General features: G+C 57.3%; 1 protein-coding gene across 1 annotated transcript in view; it reads left to right on the plus strand.

Moving 5' to 3' along the window:
* The first annotated feature begins 464 nt into the window (after nt 1-464).
* The window catches only part of ARNT2 (aryl hydrocarbon receptor nuclear translocator 2), a 78,186-nt gene continuing 52,114 nt past the window's right edge, over nt 465-26,536 (plus strand). Inside the window, exons 1-5 of the mRNA XM_054713284.1 lie at nt 465-488; nt 4,627-4,741; nt 8,044-8,091; nt 10,551-10,764; nt 13,586-13,799. Coding sequence (XP_054569259.1) covers nt 4,629-4,741; nt 8,044-8,091; nt 10,551-10,764; nt 13,586-13,799 — 589 coding nt within the window. The 5' untranslated portion in view covers nt 465-488; nt 4,627-4,628. The remainder of the gene's footprint in view (nt 489-4,626; nt 4,742-8,043; nt 8,092-10,550; nt 10,765-13,585; nt 13,800-26,536) is intronic.

Consider the following 26,536-nt stretch of genomic DNA (forward strand, 5'->3'; position numbering starts at 1 on the left):
GACCTCCCGGCGAGACTGTGGGGGCCCCTGGGACCTTGCCCCTCCCCTGTGACCTTGTCTCCCCATGACCTTGCCCCTATCCTATGACCTTGCTCCCTGTTACCTTGCTCCCCCGTGACCTTGTCTCCCCATGACCTTGCCCCTCCCCTGTGACCTTGCCTCCCATGACCTTGCCCCTCTGTGACCTTGCCCTCTGTGACCTTGCCCCCTGTGACCTTGTCTCCCCTGTGACCTTGTCTCCCCATGACCTTACCCTCCCCATGACCTTGCCCCTATCCTATGACCTTGCCCCCTGTGACCTTGTCTTTCTGTGACCTGGCCTCCTCATGACCTTGCCCCACCCGGCAGGTGGTCTCTGGCACCCCTGGGAATGCCATGCCTCTCTGCGGGGTTTGTAGGGTTTTGGCATGCGGCCTTCGGGTCAGCAGAATGCGCTCACGTCTGTCTCCACGGGACCCCTCTCCTTTTCACACGTGGTCAGCCCTCAGGTGCATGGGGCAGGGGTCAGGGTGAGGGTCATGGGCTGCACTTCCTGGGAGAACAGGCGACGGCCGGTTCTGGTTTCCAGGCGCGGCACCTTGGGAGGGGGGTCTGGACTCCACGGGTGAGGCAGCGGCTTTAAAATACGAAAATGGGCCCGGCCGGCGCGGCTCAGGGGCTGAGTGTCGACCTACGAACCAGGAGGTCAGGGTTCGATTCCCGGTCAGGGGCACATGCCCGGGTTGCGGGCTCCATCCCCAGTGTGGGGTGTGCAGGAGGCGGCCGATCCGTGATCCTCTCTCATCATGGATGTTTCTCTCTCTCTCTCTCCCTTCCTCTCTCTGTCATCAGTGAAAACATTTTTAAAAACAGGCACGCGTGTTGCGTGGTGCCTGGGCCGTGCAGACCGTACATTTCACAGGTTTCCGCCCGGAGGACCTTTACGGAGCGCCGGGGTGATCGGCGTTGCGGGAGCTGCCGTGTCCAGAACCCCCCGGAGGTCTTGGGGGGACGTGGGGATACCTGAGGGGGGGTGGCCTGTGGACCCCAGAGCCCTTCTCCTGCGGAGTCTTGAGGGCCGGGGTGTCCCGTGGGACTTGTTTCGGGAAGTGGTGGGTCTTGGGGGGCTTCATGAACCTACCACGCATTAGCCTCCGTGTCAGCCCAAAATTGCAGGTTTCTCGTCGGAAGGGAGCTGGCGCTAAGGTTTCGGGCGTCACGGTTCATTGTCCGGCCGCCCGGTCCCAGTCATGGTGGAAAGGGGAGAGGATCACTTTAAGAAAGGGATTTTGTGTGTGTGTGTGTGTGTGTGTTTGTGTGTGTGTGTGTGTGTGTGTGGGGCACGCCTGGCTGGTGTGGTTCAATGGTTAGAGCGTCGGCCTGCGAACTCAAGGGTCCCAGGTTCGATTCCGGTGAAGGGCATGTACCTTGGTTGCGGGCACATCCCCAGTAGGGGGTGTGCAGGAGGCAGCTGATGGATGTTTCTCTCTCATCGATGTTTCTGACGCTCTATCCCTCTCTCTTCCTCTCTGTAAAAAAATCAATGAAATATATTTTTTTTAAAAAGGGATTTTTTTGGGGGGGAGGGGCTTCTGGCTGGTGTGGCTCAATGGTTAGAGCACGGGCTGAGCACCAAGAGGGTTGCGGGTTCGATTCCCGGTGAAGGGCACATACCTGGGTTGCAGGTTTGATCTCTGGCTCCACTTGGGGTTGGGTGCGGGAGGCAACCGATCGACATGTCGCTCTCACATTGATGTTTCTCTCTCTCTCTCTCTCTCAAAATCAATAAATTGCTGAAACTGGTGTGGCTCAGTGGATAGAGCGTTGGCCTGCGGACTGAAGGGCCCCAGGTTCGATTCCGGTCAAGGGCATGTACCTTGGTTGCGGGCACATCTCCAGTGGGGGGCGTGCAGGAGGCAGCTGATTGATGTTTCTAACTCTCTATCCCTCTCTCTTCCTCTCTGTAAAAACTCAATAAGATATATTTTTTAAAAAAGTAAAAATCAATACATTTTTTTTTTGTTCCAAAAAAGTGTCTCGCCCTGGCCGGTGGCTCAGTGGTTAGAGCGTCGGCCTGAGGACCGAAGGGTCCCGGGTTCGATTCCGGTCAAGGGCATGTACCTTGGTTGCGGGCACATCTCCAGTGGGGGGTGTGCAGGAGGCAGCTGATGGATGTTTCTGACTCTCTATCCCTCTCTGTAAAAACTCAATAAGATATATTTTTAAAAAAGTAAAAATCAATACATTTTTTTTTGTTCAAAAAAAGTGTCTCGCCCTGGCCGGTGGCTCAGTGGTTAGAGCGTCGGCCTGAGGACCGAAGGGTCCCGGGTTCGATTTCCAGTAAAGGGCACGTCTCTCGGTTATAGGCTCCCCAGCCCTGGTAGGGATCCGTGCGGGAGGCAACCCATCGATGTGTCTCTCTCGTCAATGTTTCTCTCTCTCTCCCCCTCCCCCTTCCCTTCCATTCTCTCCAGAAATCAACCAAAACTATATCCTCAGGTGAGGATTAAAAACAACTGTCTTACTTATAAGAAATCCTATATAATGAAGAGGCAATATGCAAATTGACTGTCATGCCCTCACACAAGATGGCCGCCGCCATGTGGTCGCAGTTGGGGGCTACTGGTCCAGCAGGGGAGGGCAGTTAGGGGCAACCGGGCAGGCAGGGGAGGGAAGTTAGGGCGACCAGGCAGGCAGGGGAGGGAAGTTAGAGGCGACCAGGCAAGCAGGGGAGCAGTTAGGCGTCAATCAGGCTGGCAGGGGAGCGGTTAGGCGTCAATCAGGCTGGCAGGGGAGTGGTTAGGGGGTGATCAGGCTGGCAGGCAGAAGCGGTTAGGGGCAATCAGGAAGGCAGGCAGGCGAGCAGTTGGGAGCCAGCAGTCCTGGATTGTGAGAGGGATGTCCGACTGCCCATTTAGGGATCGGGCCTAAACTGACAGCCGGACATCTCTCAGGGGTCCCAGATTGGAGAGGGTGCAGGCTGGCCTGAGGGACACCCCCTCCCCCGTGCATGAATTTCGTGCACCGGGCCTCTAGTATATAATAAAAGCCTAATATGCTAAGTGTCCAGTCAGCCATTCAACCAATCAAAAGCGTAATATGCGAGTGATGTGCTAAGGCCGCTCAACGGCTCGCTATGACGTGCACTCACCACCAGGGGGCAGGGGCTCTGACTGGTAGGTTAGCTTGCTGCTGGGGTCCGGCTGATCAGGACTGAGTGAGATGGGCCGGACACGCCCTGGAGCCCTCCCGTGGTCCCTCCCTGGCCCTGATAGTGCACCGGTGGGGTCCCTTGTCCTGGCCTGCACCCTCTTGCAATCCGGGCTGAGGGACACCCCGCTCCCATGCTCGAATTTCGTGCACCAGGCCTCTAGTTTTATATATAAGGTAATGACACACGGCACAGGTACTTCTGCTAATGCCAAACTTTCTTGTTTAAATTAGTAGTAATTCCTGAAGCTGCCTGGTGGGGGCGCCATTGTCACCAGCTCACTGTGCTCCTTGTGAATGCAGGGCCCGGGGGCTCTGTGGTCAGGGTTCTGAGTCCACGTTGAGGGTTGGGCACAGCCTATCCGCTTGGTCACACAGGCCCAGGGGCCGGACTCTGCGGAGGGACGAGGTGTGGCCTCTCGGTGGGTCTGCCCGTCTGAGTTACCCATCCTTGGTACCGGGCGTGGCTCTCCCATGTCCTGGGCCTCCGGTACGTCTCACCTGCCTCCCGGTGACCCGGAGACCGTGTCCCTCAGGAAGCTGCTAAGCTCTGTTACCTCTTTTTTTTTTTTTAATATATTTTTGCCCTGGCTGGTGTGGCTCAGTGGATAGAGCGTTGGCGTATGGACTGAAGGGTCCCAGGTTCGATTCCCGATCAGGGCACATGCCTGGGTTGTGGGCTCGATTCCCCAGTGCGGGGCGTGCGGGAGGCAGCCGGTCCATGATTCTCTCATCATTGATGTTTCTATCTCTCTCTCCCTCTCCCTTCCTCTCTAAAATCAATAAAATATATTTAAAATATATATATATATTTGTTATTGAATTCAGAGAGGAAGGGAGAGGGCAAGAGAAAGAGATAGAAACATCAGTGAAGGCCCTGGCTGGTGTGGCTCAGTGGCTAGAGCGTTGGCCCTTGGACTGAAGGGTCCCCGGGTTCGACTCCCATCTAAGGGCACATGCCTTGGTTGCAGGCGCGGTCCCCAGTAGGGGGCGTGCAGGAGGCTGCTGACCCATGATTCTCTCTCATCGTGGATGTTTCTCTCCCTCTCCCTTCCTCTCTGAAATCAATAAAAAAAATATTTTAAAACGCATCCATGATGAGAGAGAATCATGGATGGGCTGCCTCCTGCACGCCCCTCACTGGGGATGGAGCCCACAACACGCACATGTGTCCTGACCGGGAATCGAACCCTGACCTCCTGGTTCCTAGGTCGACGCTCTAACCACTGAGCAACACCAGCCGCGCTGCTCTTTGCACAGCCTGTACTCAATGCTGGCGTACCGCTTGGGGTGGGGGAGCCCTTATATACCCCTATGTGACACGGTCAGGGCAGCCCCCTGACCCAGGTCCTCGGGGTCTGGTCTCCGGGGCCCTCAGGCCCCCCCCCAGTTGCTTTCCTGGGATTGACTGAACCTCTCGTCTTTGCTGCATTCCAGAAATGGCCTCAGACCTGCCCGGATCGGTGACGCTGCCCGTCGCGCCCATGGCGGCCGCCGGCCAGGTGCGGATGGCCGGGGCCGTGCCCGCCCGCGGGGGAAAGCGGCGCTCCGGGTAAGCACCCTCGCGTGGCCGGGCACCGGCTTCCCTGCGTGCTGACTCGCATGCTCGCCCCGTCGGGGAGAGGCTGCGACCCGGGCCCCAGAGAAGAAAAACTCGGCCGTGGGCATCCTGTGTGGCGTTTGTAAGATCCTGACACAGCACGAGAGACGGGCCTCCACGTGTTTTCGGCTCCAGCAGGCAGCTGGGAACTGCTGTTTGCTCGTCGGGGTGGGGAGAGTGAGCTCTGAGAGCTCTCCCAGAGAGGGGCTCCCCCCCCCCGCAAAACCCCCCTTCCCACCCGCCCCACCCTGTCATCCCAAGCTTCAGCCGCTTGGGTGGCAAAGTCTTTGCTCGCCGGGGCTGGCTGGCTCAGTAGCTGAGCATCCACCCTAGGAACCAGGAGGTCACGGGTTCGATTCCCGGTCAAGGGCACATGCCCAGGTGGCGGGCTCGATCCCCAGTGTGGGGCGTGCAGGAGGCAGCTGATCCATGATTCTCTCTCCTCGTGGATGTTTCTCTCTCTCCCTTCCTCTCTTAAATCAAAATACACTGAGTGGCCAGATGATGATGATCTCTGAACGCATAATAGTCTGGCCACTCAGTATATATCCTATAGAATAAAAGGCTAATATGCACATTGTCCCCTCGACCAGGAGTTCGACCAGCAGGCAGGCCGGCCAACCGCCCATGTCCCCTCCCCCTGGCCAGGCTGGCCGGACCCCACCCATGCACGAATTCATGCACCAGGCCTCTAATATATGTGTATATATATATATATATATATATATATATATATACACACACACACACACACACACACACTGAGTGTCCATGCGTTCAGATATCATCATCATCTGGCCACTCAGTGTATATTTTTTAAAAAGTGGCAGGTACTGTGTCCTGAGGACTTGGGTTTTTTTCTGTGTTGCCAATAGGCAGTGAGATTTTTGGGGTCCCAGGGGGAGGTGTCATCTTGTGGATGTTAACAGTCTTTGTCCTGCTGTCTGTCCTGGGCTCACCCCGCGTCATGCTGGCCCGATGACCAAATCTGATGGCTGCCCACGTGTGATCATACGTGCAGGTGGGAGGCAGTCTCATGGTCCTTTATGTATGTATGTATGTATGTATGTTTGTTTCTCCCCCGAGGATATTTTCCCATTGATTTTTAGAAAGAGTGGAAGGGAGAGGGAGAGACAGAGAGAAACATCGATGGGAGAGAGACACATCGATGGGTTGCCTCCTGCACGCACCCCGACCAGGGCCCAGATCGGGGAGGAACCTGCAACCCAGGTCCGTGCCCTTGACCGGAATCAAACCCGGGACCCTTCGGTCCGCAGGCTGACACTCTATCCACTGAGCCACACCAGCTAGGGAGAGCTCAAAGGCATTTTATTATTTTTTTATTTTTTAAAATATTTTATTGATTTCAGAGAGAGAAAGGGAGAAGATATAGATAGAATCATCAATGATGAGAGAGAATCATCAATCAGCCGTCCCCCGCATGCCCCCTTGGGACCAAGCCCACAACCCGGGCACGTGCCCCTGACCGGAATTCCACCCGGGACCTGTCAGTCCACAGGCCAACGCTCCATCCATTGAGCCAAACCAGCCAGGGCCATTTTATTTCATTTTTTATTTTTTAAATATATTTTTATTGATCTCAGAGAGGAAGGAAGAGGGAGAGAGAGAGAAACATCCACGATGAGATAGAATCATGGATCGACTGCCTCCTGCACGCCCCACACTGGGGATCGAGCCCACAACTGGGGCATGTGCCTTGACCAGAATCGAACCTGGGACCCTCTAGCCTGCAGGCCGACGCTCTATTCACTGAGCCACACCGGCCAGGGAGAGCTCAAAGACATTTTAAAGATAACTCTGCCTCCCACACCCGCTTGAGGTTTGGCCCCAGTGCTTGCCCCCAGATCCTTTTAGGAGTTTTGAGAATTCCATCTCTTTTTTTTTTTTCTTTCCCCTGAACCCTGAAATGTTAGTGACAGTTCCCGGGATGGCCACCAGGTGGCGCTGTGGCTCCACGGCTGGGCTGTGCAGGACCCAGCGGTGACTTTCAGCAAGGCCAGGGGATGGCTCTACCTCACTTAGCAAGTCCTGCATCCGGCCGCTCCCCCATCACGCAGGCTCTCGGCAGCTCCTGGCTGGTGCCCGATGCCCAGCTGCGTGGTCGGGGGCACCTCCGTCCCTCCCAGTGGCAGGCCTGTGGTTTTCATTTTATTTATTTTATTTTATTTATTTTTGATTTCAGAGAGAACGGAGAGGGAGAGGGAGAGAGAGAAACATCCATGATGAGAGAGAATCATGGATCGGCTGCCTCCTGCACGCCCCACCCTGGGGATGGAGCCCGCAACCCGGGCCTGTGCCCTGAGCGGGAATCGAACCCTGACCTCCTGGTTCCTAGGTCGACGCTCAGCCCCTGAGCCAGGCCGGCCCGGCCCCTTGAGTGCTGGTACTCTGTGAATGCGACACAGAGTTCAGTAAAAAGGGAAATCTCGCTGCAGAGTAAGCGATGTGGGGGAGCAGTGCCCCCACGATGGGGGGAGACGGGGAGCATGGATTCTTCTGACACAGCCCGAAGCGTCCGCGGTAGCGCCCCCCGGGGGACGCTGATGGGAACTCCTCCACGTTTGCACACGGGCCCAGCCGTGTAATGAACGCTGTCACTCGGATGACCTTTCATTTGACCTTTTCTTGTCTGGAACCTGTGTGATGGTCAGGGAGAGAGACTGTTTCCCCACCTGTGAGGGTGCTCACCTGTGACCTTGCACACATGTGACCTTCCGCACCTGTAACCTTGCTTCCCTGTGACCTTGCACACCCGTGACCTTGCTCCCCTGTGACCTTGCTTCCCTGTGACCTTGCACACCCATGACCTTGCTCCCCTGTGACCTTACACACCCGTGACCTTGCTCCCCTGTGACCTTGTGCACCCGTGACCTTGCACACTCGTGACCATGCTCACCCGTTACTGTGTGCATCCCTGACCTTGGGCACCCGTGACCTTGCACACCCGTGACCTTACCCGTGACCTTGCTCACCTGTGACCTTGCACACCTATGACCTTGTGCACCCGTGACCTTGCTCATCTGTCACCTTGTGAACCTTTGACCTTGCACACTTGTGACCTTGTGCACCTGTGACCTTACGCACCTTTGACCTTATGCACCTGTGACTTTGCGCACCTGTGAGGGTGCTCACCTGTGACCTTGCACATTTGTGAGCTTGTTCACTTGTGACCTTGCACACCCGTGACCTTGCGCACCTTTGACCTTGCTCACCTGTGACCTTTGGCTTTTCAGGATGGACTTTGACGATGAAGACGGCGAAGGCCCCAGCAAGTTCTCCAGGTGAGTTTACGTGACTCGGAGAAGCCAGTCGCCGGCCAGCCCCTCCTTGGGATGCGCACGGATCGAAATGTCTTTTAAAAAATATATATTTTTGTTGTCAGCGAGGAAGGGAGGGAGAGGCAGAGAGAAACATCCACGATGAGAGAGGATCCCGGACCGGCTGCCTCCCGCACGCCCCCTGCAGTTTACACGTCTTTCCACCCCGGCGAAGCCGCTGCCCGTGGTTGGCCCCCACACCTGGCCCTCGCGCGGGCCGGTGACAGGAAGTGGGCCGCAGCCGCTCCACGTCCCCGCCCGGACGCTCCACCGCTCCGCGACACGCCAGTCCCTCTGGTGGCTTTTCCAGAGCAGGGTCTGTGCACGTTAAGGGGGTTTCTCTCTTGTTAATCCTCACCCGGTGATTTTTAGAGAGAGTGGAAGCAGGTGGGGGTGGGGGGGAGGAGAGCGAGCGAGAGAGAGAGAAACGTCGATGAGAGAGACACTGTCCGGGTGCCTCCTGCTTTGCCCCGGGGCGGGGGCACCAAACCCAAAACCCAGGCTCGGGCCCTGGCCGGGAATCGAACCCACAACCCTATGGTGCCTGAGATGATGGACGCTCCAACCCACTGAGCCACCCGGCCAGGACTGACCGTGCCTTTTGCGTGACGCCTCCCCCAGACCCCCGCCCCTCTCCCCGGGATGGCAAAACAATGGTTCTCAGTGTTTCTGGTTCAACCCCCTTCCCCCCGCCCCCGCTGAGAGAACATTCCGGAGCGAGCGTGTTCACTCAGGACGTGCTGGCTGCGGGGGTCCAGGGACAGAAAGAGGAAGAGGCCTGGGGAGCGATGTTGGTTCGACCTCCGGGGTCAGTGTCGGTGATGAGCCAGCCCCGCGGGGTGACCAAGAGCTGCTGAGTGAGGTCCCCGCGGGGAGGGAGGGGACGCCTCGACCCCCAGCTGCTCTTCCCCAAGCCCGTCCGAGCCCGTTTCACAGCGCGGCTTCTGCTCATCCCCCACAGGTTAAGCAAGAGAGAGCCGGGCAGGGTGGCTCAGTGGTTAGAGCATCGCCCTAGGAACCAGGAGGTCAGGGTTCGATTCCCGGTCAAGGGCACATGCCCGGGTTGTGGGCTCGATGCCCAGTGGGGGGTGTGCAGGAGGCAGCCGGTCCATGATTCTCTCTCCTCATGGATGTTTCTCTCCCTCCCTCTCTCTCTCCTATTCTCTCTGAGATCGGTAAAAATATATTTTTTAAAAAATGAGAGAGACAGACGGGCTTCCCCTATGTTGAGTGTGTAGGAGCCGGCCACCGGACTCTGGCCTGTGGGATAGTTGATGGAGCTGCTCAGAGTTGGGGACACGTCTGAGGCCGACCCACACCTGGTGGCTTAGCCGTGGCCGTGGCTGCTGCCCCAGGCGAGGGGTGTGGAGTCAGCTTCCGGCTGTCTCCTGCCAGCAGAAGGGGATTCGTTTTTTTAAATTGATTTCAGAGAGGAAGGGAGAGAGAGACACACACATCCATGATGAGAGAGCATCATGGATCGGCTGCCTCCTGCACGCCTCCTACTGGGGATCGAGCCCGCAACCCGGGCATGTGCCCTTGACCGGAATCGAACCTTGACCTCTGGTTCCTAGGTCAACGCTCAACCACTGAGCCACGCCGGCCGCAGGGACAGTGTCTGAATGCTTGATGCTCCTGCAAAGTCCCTAGGTTCATGGCAACGTCGCTGGGGTGTCGGGGAGCCTGTGCCCCCCCCAGACCCCACAAAGCTCTCGGGTGTCGGGGAACCTGTGCCCCCCCCCAGAGACCCCCACAAAGCTCTCGGGTGTCGGGGAGCCTGTGCCCCCCCCAGAGACCCCCACAAAGCTCTCGGGTGTCGGGGAGCCTGTGTCCCCCCAGAGACCCCCACAAAGCTCTCGCATGTCAGGGAGCCCCCCCCCCAAGACCCCCACAAAGCTCGCTTGGGAATCAGGGAGCCGCTCTGCCCAGTGTGTGTTCAGGGACGGTCCCTGCTCCTCCTCCATCTATTGGTGTCACCAATGGGCTGCTTGTGCCCTCCTGTTGCCTGGCAACCACGCCAGGTCTGACGCTTTTCCCTCCCTCCTGTTGCCTGGCAACCACGCTAGGTCTGACGCTTCTCCCTCCCTCCTGTTGCCTGGCAACCACGCCAGGTCTGACGCTTTTCCCTCCCTCCTGTTGCCTGGCAACCACGCTAGGTCTGACGCTTCTCCCTCCTGTTGCCTGGCAACCACGCCAGGTCTGACGCTTTTCCCTCCCTCCTGTTGCCTGGCAACCACGCTAGGTCTGACGCTTCTCTCTCTTGTTGCCTGGCAACCACGCCAGGTCTGACGCTTCTCCCGCCCTCCTGTTGCCTGGCAACCCCGCCAGGTCTGGCTTCTAGCTCCCTCCTGTTGCCTGGCAACCCCGCCCGGTCTGACGCTTCTCTCTCCCCCCACCCCCACCGCCTGCTTCCTGCTGGGAAGAGAGAACCACAGTGAGATCGAGCGGCGGCGGCGGAACAAGATGACGCAGTACATCACGGAGCTGTCGGACATGGTGCCCACCTGCAGCGCGCTGGCCCGCAAGCCCGACAAGCTGACCATCCTGCGCATGGCCGTGTCCCACATGAAGTCCATGCGCGGCACCGGCAACAAGTCCACCGACGGCGCCTACAAGCCCTCCTTCCTCACCGAGCAGGTGCCCGCCCTGCGTGTCCCCGGGGCAGGCCGGGCCGGCCGCCGGCCGAGCTCCGTCGGGGGCCGTGGGGCTCAGGGCGGAGGGAGGACGGACCGGTGGACACATTCCGTCCTCGCTCTTCACCGGGACGGGCCCTTCAGGGGCTGGGGGTCCAGCCTGGGTCCTCTGTTTGTGTGGCTCCTCTGGGCCTTTAAAAATATATAATATATATTGATGTCAGAGAGAGAGGGAGAGGGAGAGAAACATCAATGATGAGAGCAAATCACAATCGGCTGCCTCCTGCATGCCCCCCCCCTCCCGCACTGGGGATCGAGCCCACAACCCGGGCATGTGCCCTTGACCGGACTCGAACCTGGGACCCTTCAGTCCGCAAGGTGATGCTCTATCCACTGAGCCACACTGGCTAGGGCTCTTGCTTTTTAAATATATTTTTATTGATTTCAGAGAGGAAGGGAGAGGGAGAGAGAGAGAGAGAAACATCCATGATGAGAGAGAATCACAGATCAGCTGCCTCCTGCACGCCGCCCGACTGGGGATCGAGCCCAAAACCTGGGCACGTGGCCTTGACCGGAATCGAACCCGGGACCCTTCAAGTCTGCAGGCCGGCGCTCTAGCCACTGAGCCACACCGGCCGGGGTCAAAGGCAGTTCTGCTTTCCGGGCAGGCGAGGGACCTTGGTCGTGGGCGCCGTGTTCCCGGGAGACAGGAACGGGGAGGAGGAGATGGTCGGTGGGGCGTCTGAGCGTGAGGCTCTGTCCCCGGAGGCCTTCCCACGGGCAGCACACGGGAGGAGGCTGGGAAACCTGAATGGCGGCGTGAGCCCCCGCCTCCTCGCCCAGCGGCGGGATCGTCTCCTTTCCCAGGCACCCTGTGCCGACGTCCCCCGTCCTTCCTGTCGGGAGGGTGCGCCCACAGCTGGGAATGAAGACGCTGACCCCGTCCTGTGGGTTATGTCAGCGTCCGGGACACACACAAGGCGGACGTGCGGGGCAAGAGAAACGCACCCACTAACCCTTTCCTTCCACGCCCACTTCCGCCCTCGGTTCCCAGGCGGGGGTGGCGGAGTCCGACCCCGTCACGGGCACAGGGACCCTCAGGAAGCCCCCCAGGTCCCCTCACCAGCAGGGCCACGGGTTCTAGTCCTTGGGGACCGACGCTGGGCAGGGCCCCAGGCAGCGGGCCCTTCATCTGTGTTGCAGAGGGTCCTACGCAAGCTGATCTTGGCCCAGCTGGCATGGCTCAGTGGTTGAGGGTTGACCTATGAACCAGGAGGTCAGGGTTCAATTCCCGGTCAGGACACGTGCCCGGGTTGCGGGCTCGATCCCCAGTCGGGGGGCGTGCAGGAGGCAGCCGATCCATGATGCTCTCTCATCATGGATGTTTCTCTCTCTCCCTCTCCTTCCTCTCTGCAATCAATCTATACCAGAGGTCCTCAAACTTTTTAAACAGGGGGCCAGTTCACTGTCCCTCAGACCGTTGGAGGGCCGGACTATAGTTTAAAAATAGCTATAGAACAAATTCCTATGCACACTGCACATATCTTATTTTGAAGTAAAAAAACAAAACGGCAAAAACACCCGCATGTGGCCCGCGGACCGCAGTTTGAGGACGCCTGATCTAGACTAATAATAGAGGAATATGCAAATTATCCGGGACACCATCACAGTAACAGTATCAACCATACAGCAGGCTGCGTGGAGTGACCAGGCCGGCGGGGGTGGGGGGGGCAGTTGGGGGTGACCAGCCTGCAAGGGGGGGCAGTTAGGGGCGATCAGGCAGGTGAGCAGTTAGGAGCCAGTGGTTCTGGATTATGAGAGGGATGTCTGTCGGTTTAGGCTCTATCCCCAGGATTGGGCCTAAACCGGCAGTCGGACATCCCCTGAGGGGTCCCGGATTGGAGAGGGTGCAGGCTGGGCTGAGGGGATGCCCCCATGCATGAATTTCATGCACCGGGCCTCTAGTATAAATATATTTAAAAAAAGAAGCCATCAAACCCTGGCCAGGTAGCTCAGTTGATGAGAGCGTTGTCCCAGTACATCAAGGTGGCCGCTTCGATCCCCAGTCAGAGCACATACAGGAATCAACCAATGAATGTACAAATAAGTGGAACAACAAAATCAATCTCTCTCTCTTTCTCCCCCTCCATCTCTTCCTCTCTCTCTCAAGTCAATAAATTACCAAAAAAAATTTTTTTTAAAGCAAAATAACTTCTTAAAAACATTATCAGAGTTTCCAAAACTATGTGGATATTAGAAATTTCTGAGGAAATGTTGAAGGTTGCCAATAAGAAAACCGATTTGGCCCAGCCGGTGTGGCTCAGTGGTTGAGCATCAACCTATGAACCAGGACAGTGGTCAGCAAACCGCGGCCCGCGAGCCACATGCGGCTCTTTGGCCCCTTGAGTGTGGCTCTTCCACAAAATACAACAGCCTGGGCAAGTCTATGTTGAAGAAGTGGCATTAGAAGAAGTTTAAGTTTAAAAAATGTGGCTCTCAAAAGAAATTTCAATCGTTGTACTGTTGGTATTTGGCTCTGTTGGCTAAGGAGTTTGCCGACCACTGAACCAGGAGGTCCCAGTTCGATTCCCGGTCAGGGCACAGGCCCGGGTTGTGGGCTCGATCCCCAGTGTGGGGCGTGCAGGAAGCAGCCGGTCCATGATTCTCTCTCCTCATGGATGTTTCTCTCCCTCCCTCTCCCTTCCTCTCTGACATCAATACGAATACATGAAAAAGAAAGAAAAGAAAAAAAACAAGTTGGTGGGGGTGGGGGGGGGGCGAAGGGGGGGGCCTGCTTTTCCCTGACGAGGGCCTTCCCTTCCCAGGAGCTGAAACACCTCATCCTGGAGGCGGCCGACGGGTTTCTGTTCGTGGTGGCGGCCGAGACGGGGCGGGTGATCTACGTGTCGGACTCCGTCACGCCCGTGCTGAACCAGCCGCAGTCCGAGTGGTTCGGGAGCACCCTGTACGAGCAGGTGCACCCCGACGACGTGGAGAAGCTGCGAGAGCAGCTGTGCACCTCGGAGAACTCCATGACAGGTCAGTGGGGCTCCCCGCCTCCCCGCCTCCCCCCTTCCCTCCCCGCCTCCCCCCTTCCCTCCCCGTGGGACTGAGGGACCCTCGACTCAGGTTTCTTTCAAGAAACGGCTTAAGAAGCTGCAGGTGAGAGGCAGCTGCGGAAGGTGTGTGTGTGGGGGTGTATTTGACTTGGCTTGTGTAACAGGCTCACGGGCCCTATCGTGTTGCAAAAATTCATTTTCATTCATTTTTAACTAGAGGCCCGGTGCACGAATTCGTGTACCAGTGGGGGGTTCCTCGGCCTGGCCTGCGGGATGGGGCCGAAACCGGCTCTCCGACATCCCCCGAGGAGTCCCGGATTGCGAGAAGGTGCAGGGCAGGCCGAGGGCCCCATTGGTGCACGATCGGGGCCGGGGAGGGACTGCGGGAGGGCTCCAGGGCGCATCTAGCCTGACTTGCTCAGTCCCGATTGGCCGGACCCCAGCAGCAAGCTAACTTACCAGTTGGAGCGTCTGCCCCCTGGTGGTCAGTGCACGTCATAGCGACTGGGCGACCAGTTGACTGTCTGCCCCCTGGTGGTCAGTGCACGTCATAGGGAGTGGTTGAGCGGCCTTAGCATCTCATTAGCATATTACGCTTTGATTGGTTGGACAGACGACCGGACACTTAGCATACTAGGATTTTATTAGAATGGGATAGATCACTCTCCCCTCCCTCGTTTTACCTGCAATTAGAGATGGGTGCCATAAGGAGGCGCTGTTGCTGCAGATTAGTCGGAACTACATGCTCTGTAATGAGGTCTGTGCCTCCTGTACGTGACTCTTTGTGATCTTGGTGCCAGGCATTTTAATACCCAAGCCTCAGGTGCCTAAGATGAAGTTCCCTGTTGAAGCCCTTAAATAGATGTCTTTATTGGTTTCAGAGAGGAAGGGAGAGGTAGAGAGAGAGAAACATCCATGATGAGAGGGAATCACTGATCGGCTGCTTCCTGCACACTCCACACTGGGGATGGAGCCCACAACCCGGGTATGTGCCCTGAGCGGGAATCGAACCGTAACCTCCTGGTTCATAGGTCGATGCTCCACCACTGAGCCACGCCGGCCAAGCCCTGTGAAAGCATTTAAATGCAGTCAGTTCTGCTATAGTAACATACGTGTTATTTAAAAACACACACGCACACACACACACACCCACATACACACACACACAAACACACACCTACAGTGTACAAAACAGAAGTGAAAGCCTCAGAGCTAGTAGCCCTCGCTGGTGTGGCTCGGTGGATAGAGCGTCAGCCTGCGGACTGAAGCGTCCCGGGTTCGATTCCGGCCAAGGGCATGTGCCTGGGTTTTGAGCTAGATCCCCAGTGGGGGGCGTGCAGGAGGCAGCCAATCCATGATTCCCTCTCATCATGGATCTTTCTGTCTCTCTCTCCCTCTCTCTTTCTCTCTGAAATCAATGAAAATATCTATAATGATAAAAGCATAATATGCTAATTAGACTGGACATCCTTCTGGACATCCTTCCGGACGATTGTCTGGACGAAGCTGGGGCTGCGAGGGAAGCCCGGGTCCCGGGTGCCAGGGGGAAGTTGGAGCCGGCAGCCGGGGGAAGGAAGGCCTGCTCTTGCATGGATTTTGTGCATCGGGCCTCTAGTGTGAAAAAAAGAAAAGAAAAGTGGGGTAGCAGCCCCCCAGCACTCACCTGTGTGTGAGTGACAGACAACCACAGGAAGCTAATAAAAACGGGAGCCCAGCTTGAACCTCCATCCCTCTGTAAAGAAAGGCCCGGTCCCAGCACAGTCCATTCTGAGGTCCCGGGGGTTGGGGCTTCTACATGTGGATTTGGGGGGGACGCAATCCAGCCCACCACCCCTTTAGGCTAAGGCCAAGTCAGAGGTGGGTGAACGTGGCCGACGCACAGGTGATTGTGAGCGATGGCGGTGACGTGGGCCGTGTTGGTAGAAAAGGGGGGGAGGGGGCTGCGTCTCACCTCCGTGTCTGCCTCCCGGGATCGGGGATGTGGCCTGGCCCTGAGCTCCTCGTGCGTGTAAAACCTCGACGATTAAACAGATCAGAGAGCCCGACCGGCGTGACCCAGTGGCTGAGTGTCGACCTAGGAACCAGGAGGTCAGGGTTCGATTCCGGTCAGGGCACATGCCTGGGTTGGGGGCTCCATCCCCAGTGTGGGGCGTGCAGGAGGCAGCCGATCCATGATTCACTCTCTCATCATTGATGTTTCTCTCTCTCCCTCTCCCTTCCTCTCTGACATAAAAAAGATCTATCTATCTATCTATCTATCTATATAAAAATAAAAAACTTTGATGCTTATAAATATACTAGAAGCCCGGTGCACGAAATTCGTGCACAGAGTGGGGGTGTCCCAGAGTCCAGCCTGCACCCTCTCCAATCTGGGATCCCTCTCACAATCCAGGACTGCTGGCTCCCAACCGCTTGCCTGCCTGCCTGCCTACCTGATCACCCCTAACCGCTTCTGCCTGCCAGCCTGTTCACCCCCTAACCACTCCCTTGCCAGCCTGATGGACACCTAACTGCTCCCCTGCCGGCCCGATTGCCCCTAACTGCCCTCCCCTGCCAGCCTGGTCTTCCCCCCCCCCCCAACTACCCTCCCCTGCAGGCCTGATCCCTCCCAACTGCCCTCCCCTGCCGGCCATCTTGTGGCGGCCATTTTGCGTCCACATGGGGACGGCCATCCTTGTGTGTTAAAGTGACGGTCAGTTTGCATATCACTTCTTTATTATATAGGATATATTTTTTTCTTTTTCAATCCCCCCCCCCCCTGAGGATATTTTCCCATTGATTTTTAGAGAGAGTGGAAGGGAGAGGGAGAGACAGAGAGAAACATCAACGTGAGGGGGACACATGGATGGGCTGGCCCCTGCACAATCCCCGACCAGGGCCCGGGCTGGGGAGGAGCCTGCAACCGAGGTACGTGCCTTTGACGGGAATTGAACCTGGGACCCTTCGGTCTGCAGGCCGACGCTCTACCCACTGAGCCACCCCAGCCAGGGCTTTAAATACACTTGATTTTAAAATAAATACGTAAATCAATAAATCAGATGAGAGCGGTGCCCTGGAGAAGGCCACGCCCAAGGGAGTGTGACCCGGGAGGGTGCGGCGGGGAAGTGAGCTCACCCAGGAACTGCTGGCTCGTGCCCCGCGGTCCATCTCGACCACAGGATGTGGTTCCGGACACCCGGTCAGGGGGCCAGCTGGGCGGGTGGCCGGGGAAGGGGGTGGTCAGGGGCCAAGAGCTTAGCTCAGCGGCTCCCAGGGCCGGGCGGGCACTGCTGTCCGTGGGAACTGTCCGTGTGTCTGGCAGCGGGGCAGGGCAGCACGGCCCACATTCGGACAAGAGTGGACGCTGGGTGGGGCATCGTGGCCGTGGCGGCCGGAGCCGGTGGACGGGGAGCAGGGAGGCGGGCTGCTCTGAGGAGGACATGGTGGATGGGGGACATGGACCGGGTCCTCGGGGCGGAGGGAGGACCGGCCCGCCTCGGAGCCGTTGGGTCGCGATGTGGCCGCCCGGCAGCGAGGCCGCCTCCGGGACAGGCCTCGGGTTTCGCTGGGACTCAGGACAGGGCTCCGTAAGCAGCCACCGTGTCATAAAAACATGTCATAAAAACGTGTCATAAAAACATGGACTAAAAAAATCCCCAGAGACGACTTGAAGCCTTCGATGGGGGACGGGGGTCCCTCACACTCCCCTGTCCCGGGCGCATTTCCTTCCAGGCCCAGCCAGGGGGCGAGACCCACCACAATTGAGGGACAAATAGACCCAGCACCTCCAGAAATTTCCTTGTGTTCCTATGTGCCTCGTTCATGATTATTGTCATACTAGAGGCCTGGTGCATGAGAGCGTGCAGGGAGGGAGGGGGGGTCCCTCAGCCCGGCCTGCACCCTCTCCAACCCAGGACCCCTCAGGGGATGTCCGACTGCCGGTTTAGGCCCGATCCCGCAGGATGGGGCCTTAACCGGCAGTCGGACGTCCCTCTCGCAATCCAGGATGGCTGGCTCCTAACCGCTCGCCTGCCTGTCTGCCTGATCACCCCTAACCACTCTGCCTGACGGCCTGATTGCCCCCTAACTGCCCACCCTGCCGACCACATCGCCTCCTAACTGCCATCCCCTGCCAGCCTGATCGCCCCTAACTGCCTCTGCCTCGGCCCCTGCCACCATAGCTTTGTCCGGAAAGACGTCCGGAAGATGTCCGGTCTATTAGCATATTACCCTTTTATTAGTATAGATTTTTATTGATTTCAGAGAGGAAGAGAGAAAGAGAGAGAAACATCAGTGATGAGAGAGAATCATGGATTTGCTGCCTCCTGCACATCCCACTCTAGTGATGGAGCCTGCAACCTGGGCATGTGGCCTGACCAGGAATCGAACCCAGCACCCTTTGGTCTGCAGGCTGATGGTCTATCCACTGAGCCACACCAGCTAGGGCTTTTGTGCCTCTTTTTTCCTCCCTCCCTCCCTCCCTTCCTCCCTCCCTCCTTTTTTCTACACTAGAGGCCCATTTGTGCAAGGATTTGTGCAATAGTCCTTCCTTCCCTTGTCTGCTGGCACCGGTTTTCCTCCAGCACCCGGGACCCAGGCCTTCGCTATGGCCGCTGCCTTCCATCTTCGCTCTGGCCAGAGCCTTCAGTCTTCTCCGTTCTGGCTGGAGCACCATTCCTGTAGCTCCCTCCGCCCCCCTCCTTCCCCCTCATAGCAGGCGTCCCGCCCTGCCCAGCTGCTCCATGCCTGCGTATGCAAATGAACCCATCAGCTTTGTTGGGTTCATTTGCATACTCACGCCTGATTGGCTGGTGGACACCGCGGAGGTATGGTCAATTTGCAGATTTCTCTTTTATTAGTGTAGATGAGGCCTCTATCCTCTTGGCACTTTGTAAGTGAGCGTTACTGACTCGTTAGCTGTAGGCACGGGGCTGTCGCTCACTCTAGACCGTATTCATTCTGAAAACGGGACTTCATACTTTCTCAGCACCAATCCCTGTCTCCCCCCGCCCCCAGTCCCTGGCCCCCACCCCTCTGCGCTCCGCCCCCTGGCTGCTTTCTGTCTCTCATGGAACTGGAATCACGCGGGACTTGTCTTTCTGTGGCGGCTCACATCGCCGAGCAGAAGGGCGTGGAAGTTCATTGGTATCGCAGCAAAGGCTAGGCTCTCCTCCTTTTTTGGGGCTAAGTAATATTCCACCCCGGCACGGACCGCATCTTCTTCAGCCGTTCCTCTGTCCGTGGGCTCCGGGGTGGTCTCCGTGTCTTGGCTACTGTGAGCGACGCTGAGGGAACGTGGGGACCGCAGATACCTCTTCGGGGACCCCGCTTTCAGTTCTTTGGGGTGCACGCTACCCCCTCCCGGGCAGGGCTCCGTCTCAGGCAGGCTCTCCTCGTGACGACAAAGGTGTATGGCAAGTACCCCAGGGCTGGCGTCCCCGGCCCCCTCCGCCCGCCTGTCCGGCCCCTGCCCGGTGGCCAGGGCGTCCCTGCAGGGGTGGGGGCAGCCTCCCCACTCGGGGCCCAGGACCCCCAGGCCAGGGAGAGGGGCTTCCCTGGCGGCCATGGGGGCGCTGTTGCTAAAAGGAGGGAGGTGCCGGCCCTGGCCGGTGTGGGTCACTGGGTTGGAGCCTGTGAACCGAAAGGTCACGGGTTCAGTTCCTGGTCAGGGCACATAGCTAGGTGGCGGGGCCCCGGTCGGGGCACGTGGAGGGGCGGGGGATGTTTCTTTCTCCCTCTGTTTCTCTCAGCACTTCCTCCCTGCGGAGAATCGGGGTGGCTTTCTGGCTCAGCGTAGGGGCGAAGTGAGCAAGGAGGTGGAAAGGGAGTGAGCGGATTCCTCCCCTGCCCGCTCCCCGCCCAAATCTCCTTTATCTTCTCGGTGCTCGGTTCATCACGCGTCCATCATTCCTCACATGCCTGGCTGCCCGCCGGGACGCGCATTCCCTCCCTCATCGCCGGCGGGTGTCCCAGCTGCTCCCAAGGCTCAGAACTCATTTCCTGAGAGTCCCAGCCCAGATGCTGGGTGATAACTCGAGGGGGGGGGGGAGGGGAGCCAGGCAGGCCGGTCCGAGGGCTCTGGCCAGAGGCCCCTGCGTGACTCACAGGCCCTGGTCCCCACTCCGTGGTGCGGCTTCCCCAGCCCCCGAGTGAGCGCTTCGCCCCAGCCCATGGATGCTCCAGGCCTGGGGTCACAGCCTTCGGCCAGGTCATGGTCTGGGGTCATGGTCTGGGGTCATGGTCTGGGGTCATGGTCCAGGGTCATGGTCCAGGATTGTGGTCTGGGGTCATGGTCTGGGGTCGTGGATCGGGGTCATGGTCCAGGATTGTGGTCTGGGGTCATGGTCCAGGATTGTGGTCTGGGGTCATGGTCTGGGGTCGTGGTCTGGGGTCATGGTCCAGGATTGTGGTCTGGGGTCATGGTCTGGGGTCGTGGTCTGGGGTCATGGTCCAGGATTGTGGTCTGGGGTCATGGTCCAGGATTGTGGTCTGGGGTCATGGTCTGGGGTCATGGTCCGGGGTCATGGTCTGGGGTCATGGTCCGGGGTCAGGGTCTCGGGTCAGGATCCTGGTCCAGGCACAGGTGGCTGCACTTCCTGAGAGCGGCCACCAGGGGGCGGCCTAGCAGCTCTGCTCCCACCTGCCATCCCACCTCCTTGCTTGAGAGGCCCAGATGGTGCGGGCACCCCTGGGGGCGCTGGCACATCTCGCTGCACTTCCTTCGTCCCCGACAGGGAGCCACGACGCACTCCCGTGCCCTCCTTCCCTCTACCTCGTGGGAGGGCTCCGCCTGGCTCAGGAGCAGCGTCCACGGGGGAGGGGCAGGCGCCCGCCCAGGTGCCAGGATGTGGGGCGGGCATGGCTGCCTTGTGTTCGTCTGTTATCCCTCACCCGAGGACATTTTCCCCGTGGATTTACTTTTTCAGAGAGAGAGTGGAAGGGAGGGGAGAAGAGAGAGACTTTCTCTCTTTTTTAAAATATCTTTTCATTGATTTCAGAGAAGGGGAGGGGGAGAGAGAGATAGAAGCATCCATGATGAGTGAGAATCATGGATCGGCTGCCTCCTGCCCGCCCCCCGTCCCCCGCTCCCCCGGGGATCGAGCCTGCAACCCGGGCATGTACCCTTGACCAGAATCGAACCCGGGACCCTTCAGTCCGCAGGCCGATGCTCTATCCACTGAGCCACACCAGCTAGGGCTTATTTAAAAAGAAAATACATTTTATTGAGGTGTTTTTTTTTACAGAGAGGAAGGGGGAGGGAGGGAGAGTTAGAAACATCGATGAGAGAGAAATATCCATCAGCTGCCTCCTGCACACCCCCTCCTGGGGATGTGCCCGCAACCAAGGTACATGCCCTTGACCGGAATCGAACCCGGGACCCTTCAGTCCGCAGGCTGACGCTCTATCCACCGAGCCACACTGGCCAGGGCAAGATGGCCTATTGCCCCGTGTCCGCCTGGAAGGTGACTTCATGGAAACTGGACTTGCTCAACCATCGCCTGTTTCCTGGGAAGGCCGAGCGCCGGCTCTGGGCTGAGGCCAGGGGCGGGCCACCTCGCTCCCCGGACAGTCCGTTTCTTGCCATATTAGGTAACCGATCCCCGTGGCCAAAAAGTAAAAATAAAAATGCTGATTTTTATCTGAGTCAGCTTTACCGCGTTCTTACTGGGTTTCTGTTGTCTGAGGGAAAAATCCAGTGTTTAGGCCTGGCCAGCATGGCTCAGGGGTAGAGCGTCAACCTAGGAACCAGGAGGTCCCGGGTTTGATCCCCGCTCAGGGCACATGCCCGGGTTGTGGGCTCCATCCCCAGGGTGGGGCGTGCAGGAGGCAGCCGATCCAGGATTCTCTCCCATCCTGGATGTTTCTCTCTCCCTCTCTCTTCCTCTCTGACATCAATACAAATATATTTTAAAAAGAAAAAAGAAAAGCCCTGACTGGTGTGGCTCAGTGGATAGAGCGTCGGCCTGCGGACTGAAGGGTCCCGGGTTCGATTCCGGTCAAGGGCATGCACCTTGGTTGCAGGCACATCCCCAGTAGGGGGCGTGCAGGAGGCAGCTGATGGATGTTTCTCTCTCATCGATGTTTCTAACTCTCTCCCTCTCCCTTCCTCTCTGTAAATAAATCAATAAAACATATTTAAAAGGAATAAAGGAGAGAAAAGCATGTGGATGTGACGGGGCCAATTGGGAATGGAGCGATCGTGTAGAAAATACTTTCTCCCCAGGAAAAAAGAAAGCGTTTCGTGTCCGGCCTGGTGAGTGCAGGCGCGTGGGAGACCGGAGCGTGGCGGGCCGGCGATTTCCCGCCTCGTCCCTGGCCCTTTCCGCGGCCCACGCGGCCCACACGCCCCATTGTTGCTCCAGATGTTCCCCCGGCGCCCGCTCCGTCCCCGGGAAACACGGGAGATACTGGACAGCCTGCCCTGCTGTGCTCCGTGCCACGCACTGGCCTGTGTTCTCCTCTCGTGTGTCCTGTTGAAAGATGTGTCGTGTGTGGACGGGTCTGCAGCCCGGCCGCCGGGGTCATGGTCTCCGTGTGGGCCGGCAGACGGAGGCCTCGGAGCCCTTGTGTCCCGACGCTCGCCGGCTGCAGGGCCTGCCGCGTGTGTGTGTGTGTGTGTGTGTGTGTGTGTGTGTGTGTGTGTGTCTGCACTCCCAGTCAGAAGGGCAGTTACAGCTCATGGCTCTCTCTACCTGGGTATGGGACCTGCCCTCCCCCGGCCTCAGTTTCCCCTCAGGTCAATGCAGACAGTCGTGGATCCCTACAGGACTGTATTGAAGCCGACTTGCGGGTTCGATCCCCAGTGGGGGGCGTGCAGGAGGCAGCCGATTGATGATGCTCTCTCATCATGGATGTTTCTCTCTCCCTCTCCCTTCCTCTCTGAAATCAATGCAAATACACACTGAGTGGCCAGATTATGATGATCTCTGAACGCATAATCATCTGGCCACTCAGTGTGTTTGTGTGTGTGTGTGTGTGTATAATATATATATATTAATAATATATATATATAATATATATATATATATTATACATATATATTATATATATAACATATATATTATATATATTATATATATATAACATATTATATATATATATTATATATATGTATTATATATATAATATATATATATATATGTATATATATTAGAGGCCCGGTGCATGAATTCGTGCATGGGCGGGGTCCGGCCAGCCTGGCCAGGGGGAGGGGACATGGGCGGTTGGCCGGCCTGCCTGCTGGTCGAACTCCTGGTCTAGGGGACCATTTGCATATTAGTCTTTTATGATATAGGATATGCACTGAGTGGGCAGATTATTATGTGTTCAGAGATCATCATCATCTGGCCACTCAGTGTATATTTTTTAAAAAATGTCTAGCCCACCACAATGGTTAGGTGGGGTGTGAAGCTTATGTAACTGGGAGTCCTGTTTTTCTTTTTTACCTAAGACTAGTGGCCCGGTGCATGAATTCGTGCATGGGTGGGGTCCCTCTGGGTGGCCTGCAGGGATTGGGCCGAAACCCGCAGTCCAACGCCTCCTGCAGCTCCACCCTGCCGCTCTGGCTCGTCCCGGCCCCACTGTGCCTGCCGCAGGCTCACGCCCAATCGGTCCCCAGCAGGAGAGGCTCGCTCTGCTGCAGCAGCACTCGCCAGCCATGAGCCCCGTGTCTGACGCCCTCCCGAGGGGAGTGGCCTGTGGGATCAGGCTGAAACCGGCTCTCCCACATTCTCTGAGGGGTCCCGGATTGCGAGAGGGCGCAGGCCAGGCTGAGGGACCCCACCGGTTCACGATCGAGCCGGGGAGGGGCCATGGGAGGGGTCCAGGGTGTGTCCAGCCCATCTTGCTCAGTCCCAATTGGCCAGACCCCAGCAGCAAGCTAACCTACTGGTCGGAACATCTGCCCCCTGGTGGTCAGTGCACATCACAGAGACTGGTCGACCGGTTGACTGTCTGCCCTCGGGTGGTCAGTGCATGTCATCGCAAGCAGCTGAGCAGCCTTAGCATATCATTAGCATATCATTAGCATATCACACTTTGGTTGTTCAGTTCTGCCATTTGGTCAATTTGCATATTAGCCTTTTATTATATTGGACTAGAGGCCCAGTGCACGAAATTCATGCATGGAGGGGGGTTGTCCCTCAGCCCAGCCTGTACCCTCTCCAGTCTGGGACCCCTCAGGGGATGTCGGACATCCCTCTCACAATCCGGGACTGCTGGCTCCCAACTGCTCGCCTGCCTGCCCGATAACCCCCTAACCACTCCCTTACCAGCCTGATCGATGCCTAACTGCTCCCCTGCTGACCCGATTGCCCCCAACTGCCCTCCCCTGCCAGCCCAGTCGCCACCAACTACCCTCCCCTGCTGGCCCGGTTGCCCCCAACTGCCCTCCCCTGCCGGCCTGGTCGCCCCCAACTGCCCTCCCCTGCTGGCCCGGTTGCCCCCAACTGTCCTCCCCTGCCAGCCCAGTCGCCACCAACTACCCTCCCCTGCTGGCCTGATTGCCCCTAACTGCTCTCCCCTGCCAGCCTGGTCGCCCCCAACTGCCCTCCCCTGCTGACTCGGTCGCCCCCAACTGTCCTCCCCTGCTGACTCGGTCGCCCCCAACTGTCCTCCCCTGCCGACTCTGTCGCCCCTAACTGCCCTCCCCTGCCGACTCGGTCGCCCCCAACTGCCCTCCCCTGCCAACTCGGTCACCCCTAACTGCCCTCCCCTGCAGACCTGATCGCCCACAACTACCCTCCCTTGCCGGCCGTCTTGTGCGAGGGTGTAAGGGTCGATTTGCATCTTAGCCTTTTATTATGTAGGAATAGGTAGACAGATAAAAGCCGAGTCCCTAACGCAGAATGTTGGTGCTTCTTTACAAAACGCTGAAACGGGTCTCCAGCCCGCTTCTCTGAACTCTGCCATGTTGTGGTGAAGCCCAGGTGTGTACGTTGTTTATTTCTTTCATTTGAGAGAGAGAGGGAGAGAGAGGTTTATTGTTCTACTCATTCACTGGTTGTTCCTGTATGTTCCCTGACTGGGGATCGAACTCACAACCTTGTGTATTGGGACGACACTCCAACTAACCGAGCTACCTGGCCCGGCCGGCGTGGCTCCGTGGCTGAGCGTTGACCTAGGAACCAGGAGGTCAGGGTTCGATTCCCGGTCAGGGCACATGCCCAGTGTGGGGCATGCAGGAGGCAGCCGATCCGTGATTCTCTCTCATCATGGATGTTTCCGTCTCTCCCCCTCTCCCTTCCTCTCCAAAATCAATAAAAACATACACTGAGTGGCCAGATGGTGATGATCTCTGAACACATAATCATCTGGCCACTCAGTGTATATCCTATATCATAAAAGGCTAATATGCAAATGGTCCCCTCGACCAGGAGTTCGACCAGCAGGCAGGCCGGCCAACCACCCATGTCCCCTCCCCCTGGCCAGGCTGGCCGGACCCCACCCATGCACGAATTCATGCACCGGGCCTCTAATATATATGTATTAATCTGGCCGCTCAGTGTATATATAAAAAATGAAAAATAAAAGCAATCCTGGCCATCCCAGCGTGACCAGCCCGAGGCTGGGAATGACGGTCTGTATTCCCGATAAAAGAGCACAACCCCATCGGTTCAGGCCAGGAGAGCAATTCCAGCAACATCACCACGAAAGGGGAACAGAATGTGACACGTGTAAGCAGCTCGCAGCACCGTGGAGCCGTGAGCAGCTACAGCGATATTTTTCTTTTTTGCAACAGCCCCGATTTCTTCATCTTTTCTCCTAATTTTGATGCTGGAGAAGTAAACAGACAAAGATACCCCCCACCCCTCACCCCCCCGCCCGCCCCCGCATCTATAAAAAGCCACAGTCCCCAAAATAACTTAGTCATGCTGTGTTTAGGCAGGTCCGAGTGGTTCGGAGTCACTTTAGAACATTTCCAAACACACGTCGCATCATCGCTTCCTGCGGCTGCAATGATTTCGGTTTCCGGAACATTCTCACGTGACCACGGTCCTGCTTTGTGATGGCTTCAGTTAAAAATAGCCGGATTGTGAAAACCTCAGCATGATCGGGAAGATTAAAATAGTTTCCTTTAGTTTCACTAAACAAAACAAAACAAAAAAGACACACACACACACATTTCTTTTTTTCTTTTTTAAAATGTATTTTATTGATTTATTTACAGAGAGGAAGGGAGAGGGAGAGAGAGTTAGAAACATCGATGAGAGATGAACATCAATCAGCTGCCTCCTGCACGCCCCCCACTGGGGATGTGCCCGCAACCAAGGTACATGCCCTTGACAGAATCGAACCCGGGACCCTTCAGTCCGCAGGCTGATGCTCTATCCACTGAGCCACACTGGTCAGGGCCACCACTGTTTTTTATTGTTGTTGCTTTTAATCCTCACCCGAGGATATTTTTCCCATTGATTTTTAAAAAATATAATTGTAACGATTTCAGAGAGAGGAAGGGAGAGGGAGAGAGAGAGAGGAACATCAATGATGAGAGAGAATCACGGATCAGCTGCCTCCTGCACGCCCCACACTGGGGATGGAGCCCACAACCCGGGCCTGTGCCCTTGACCGGGAATCGAACCCTGACCTCCTGGTTCATCAGTCGATGTTCAACCACCGAGGCACGCAGGCCGGGTTCCATTGATTTCTAAAGAGAGTGGAAGGTGTGTGTGTTGGGGGGGGAGGGGGAGAGAGAGAGAAACATCGATGTGAGAGAGACATCCATTGCTTACCTCCCAC

The sequence above is a fragment of the Eptesicus fuscus genome, chromosome 25 (assembly GCF_027574615.1).
Source record: "Eptesicus fuscus isolate TK198812 chromosome 25, DD_ASM_mEF_20220401, whole genome shotgun sequence".
Classification (NCBI taxonomy): Eukaryota; Metazoa; Chordata; class Mammalia; order Chiroptera; family Vespertilionidae; genus Eptesicus; species Eptesicus fuscus.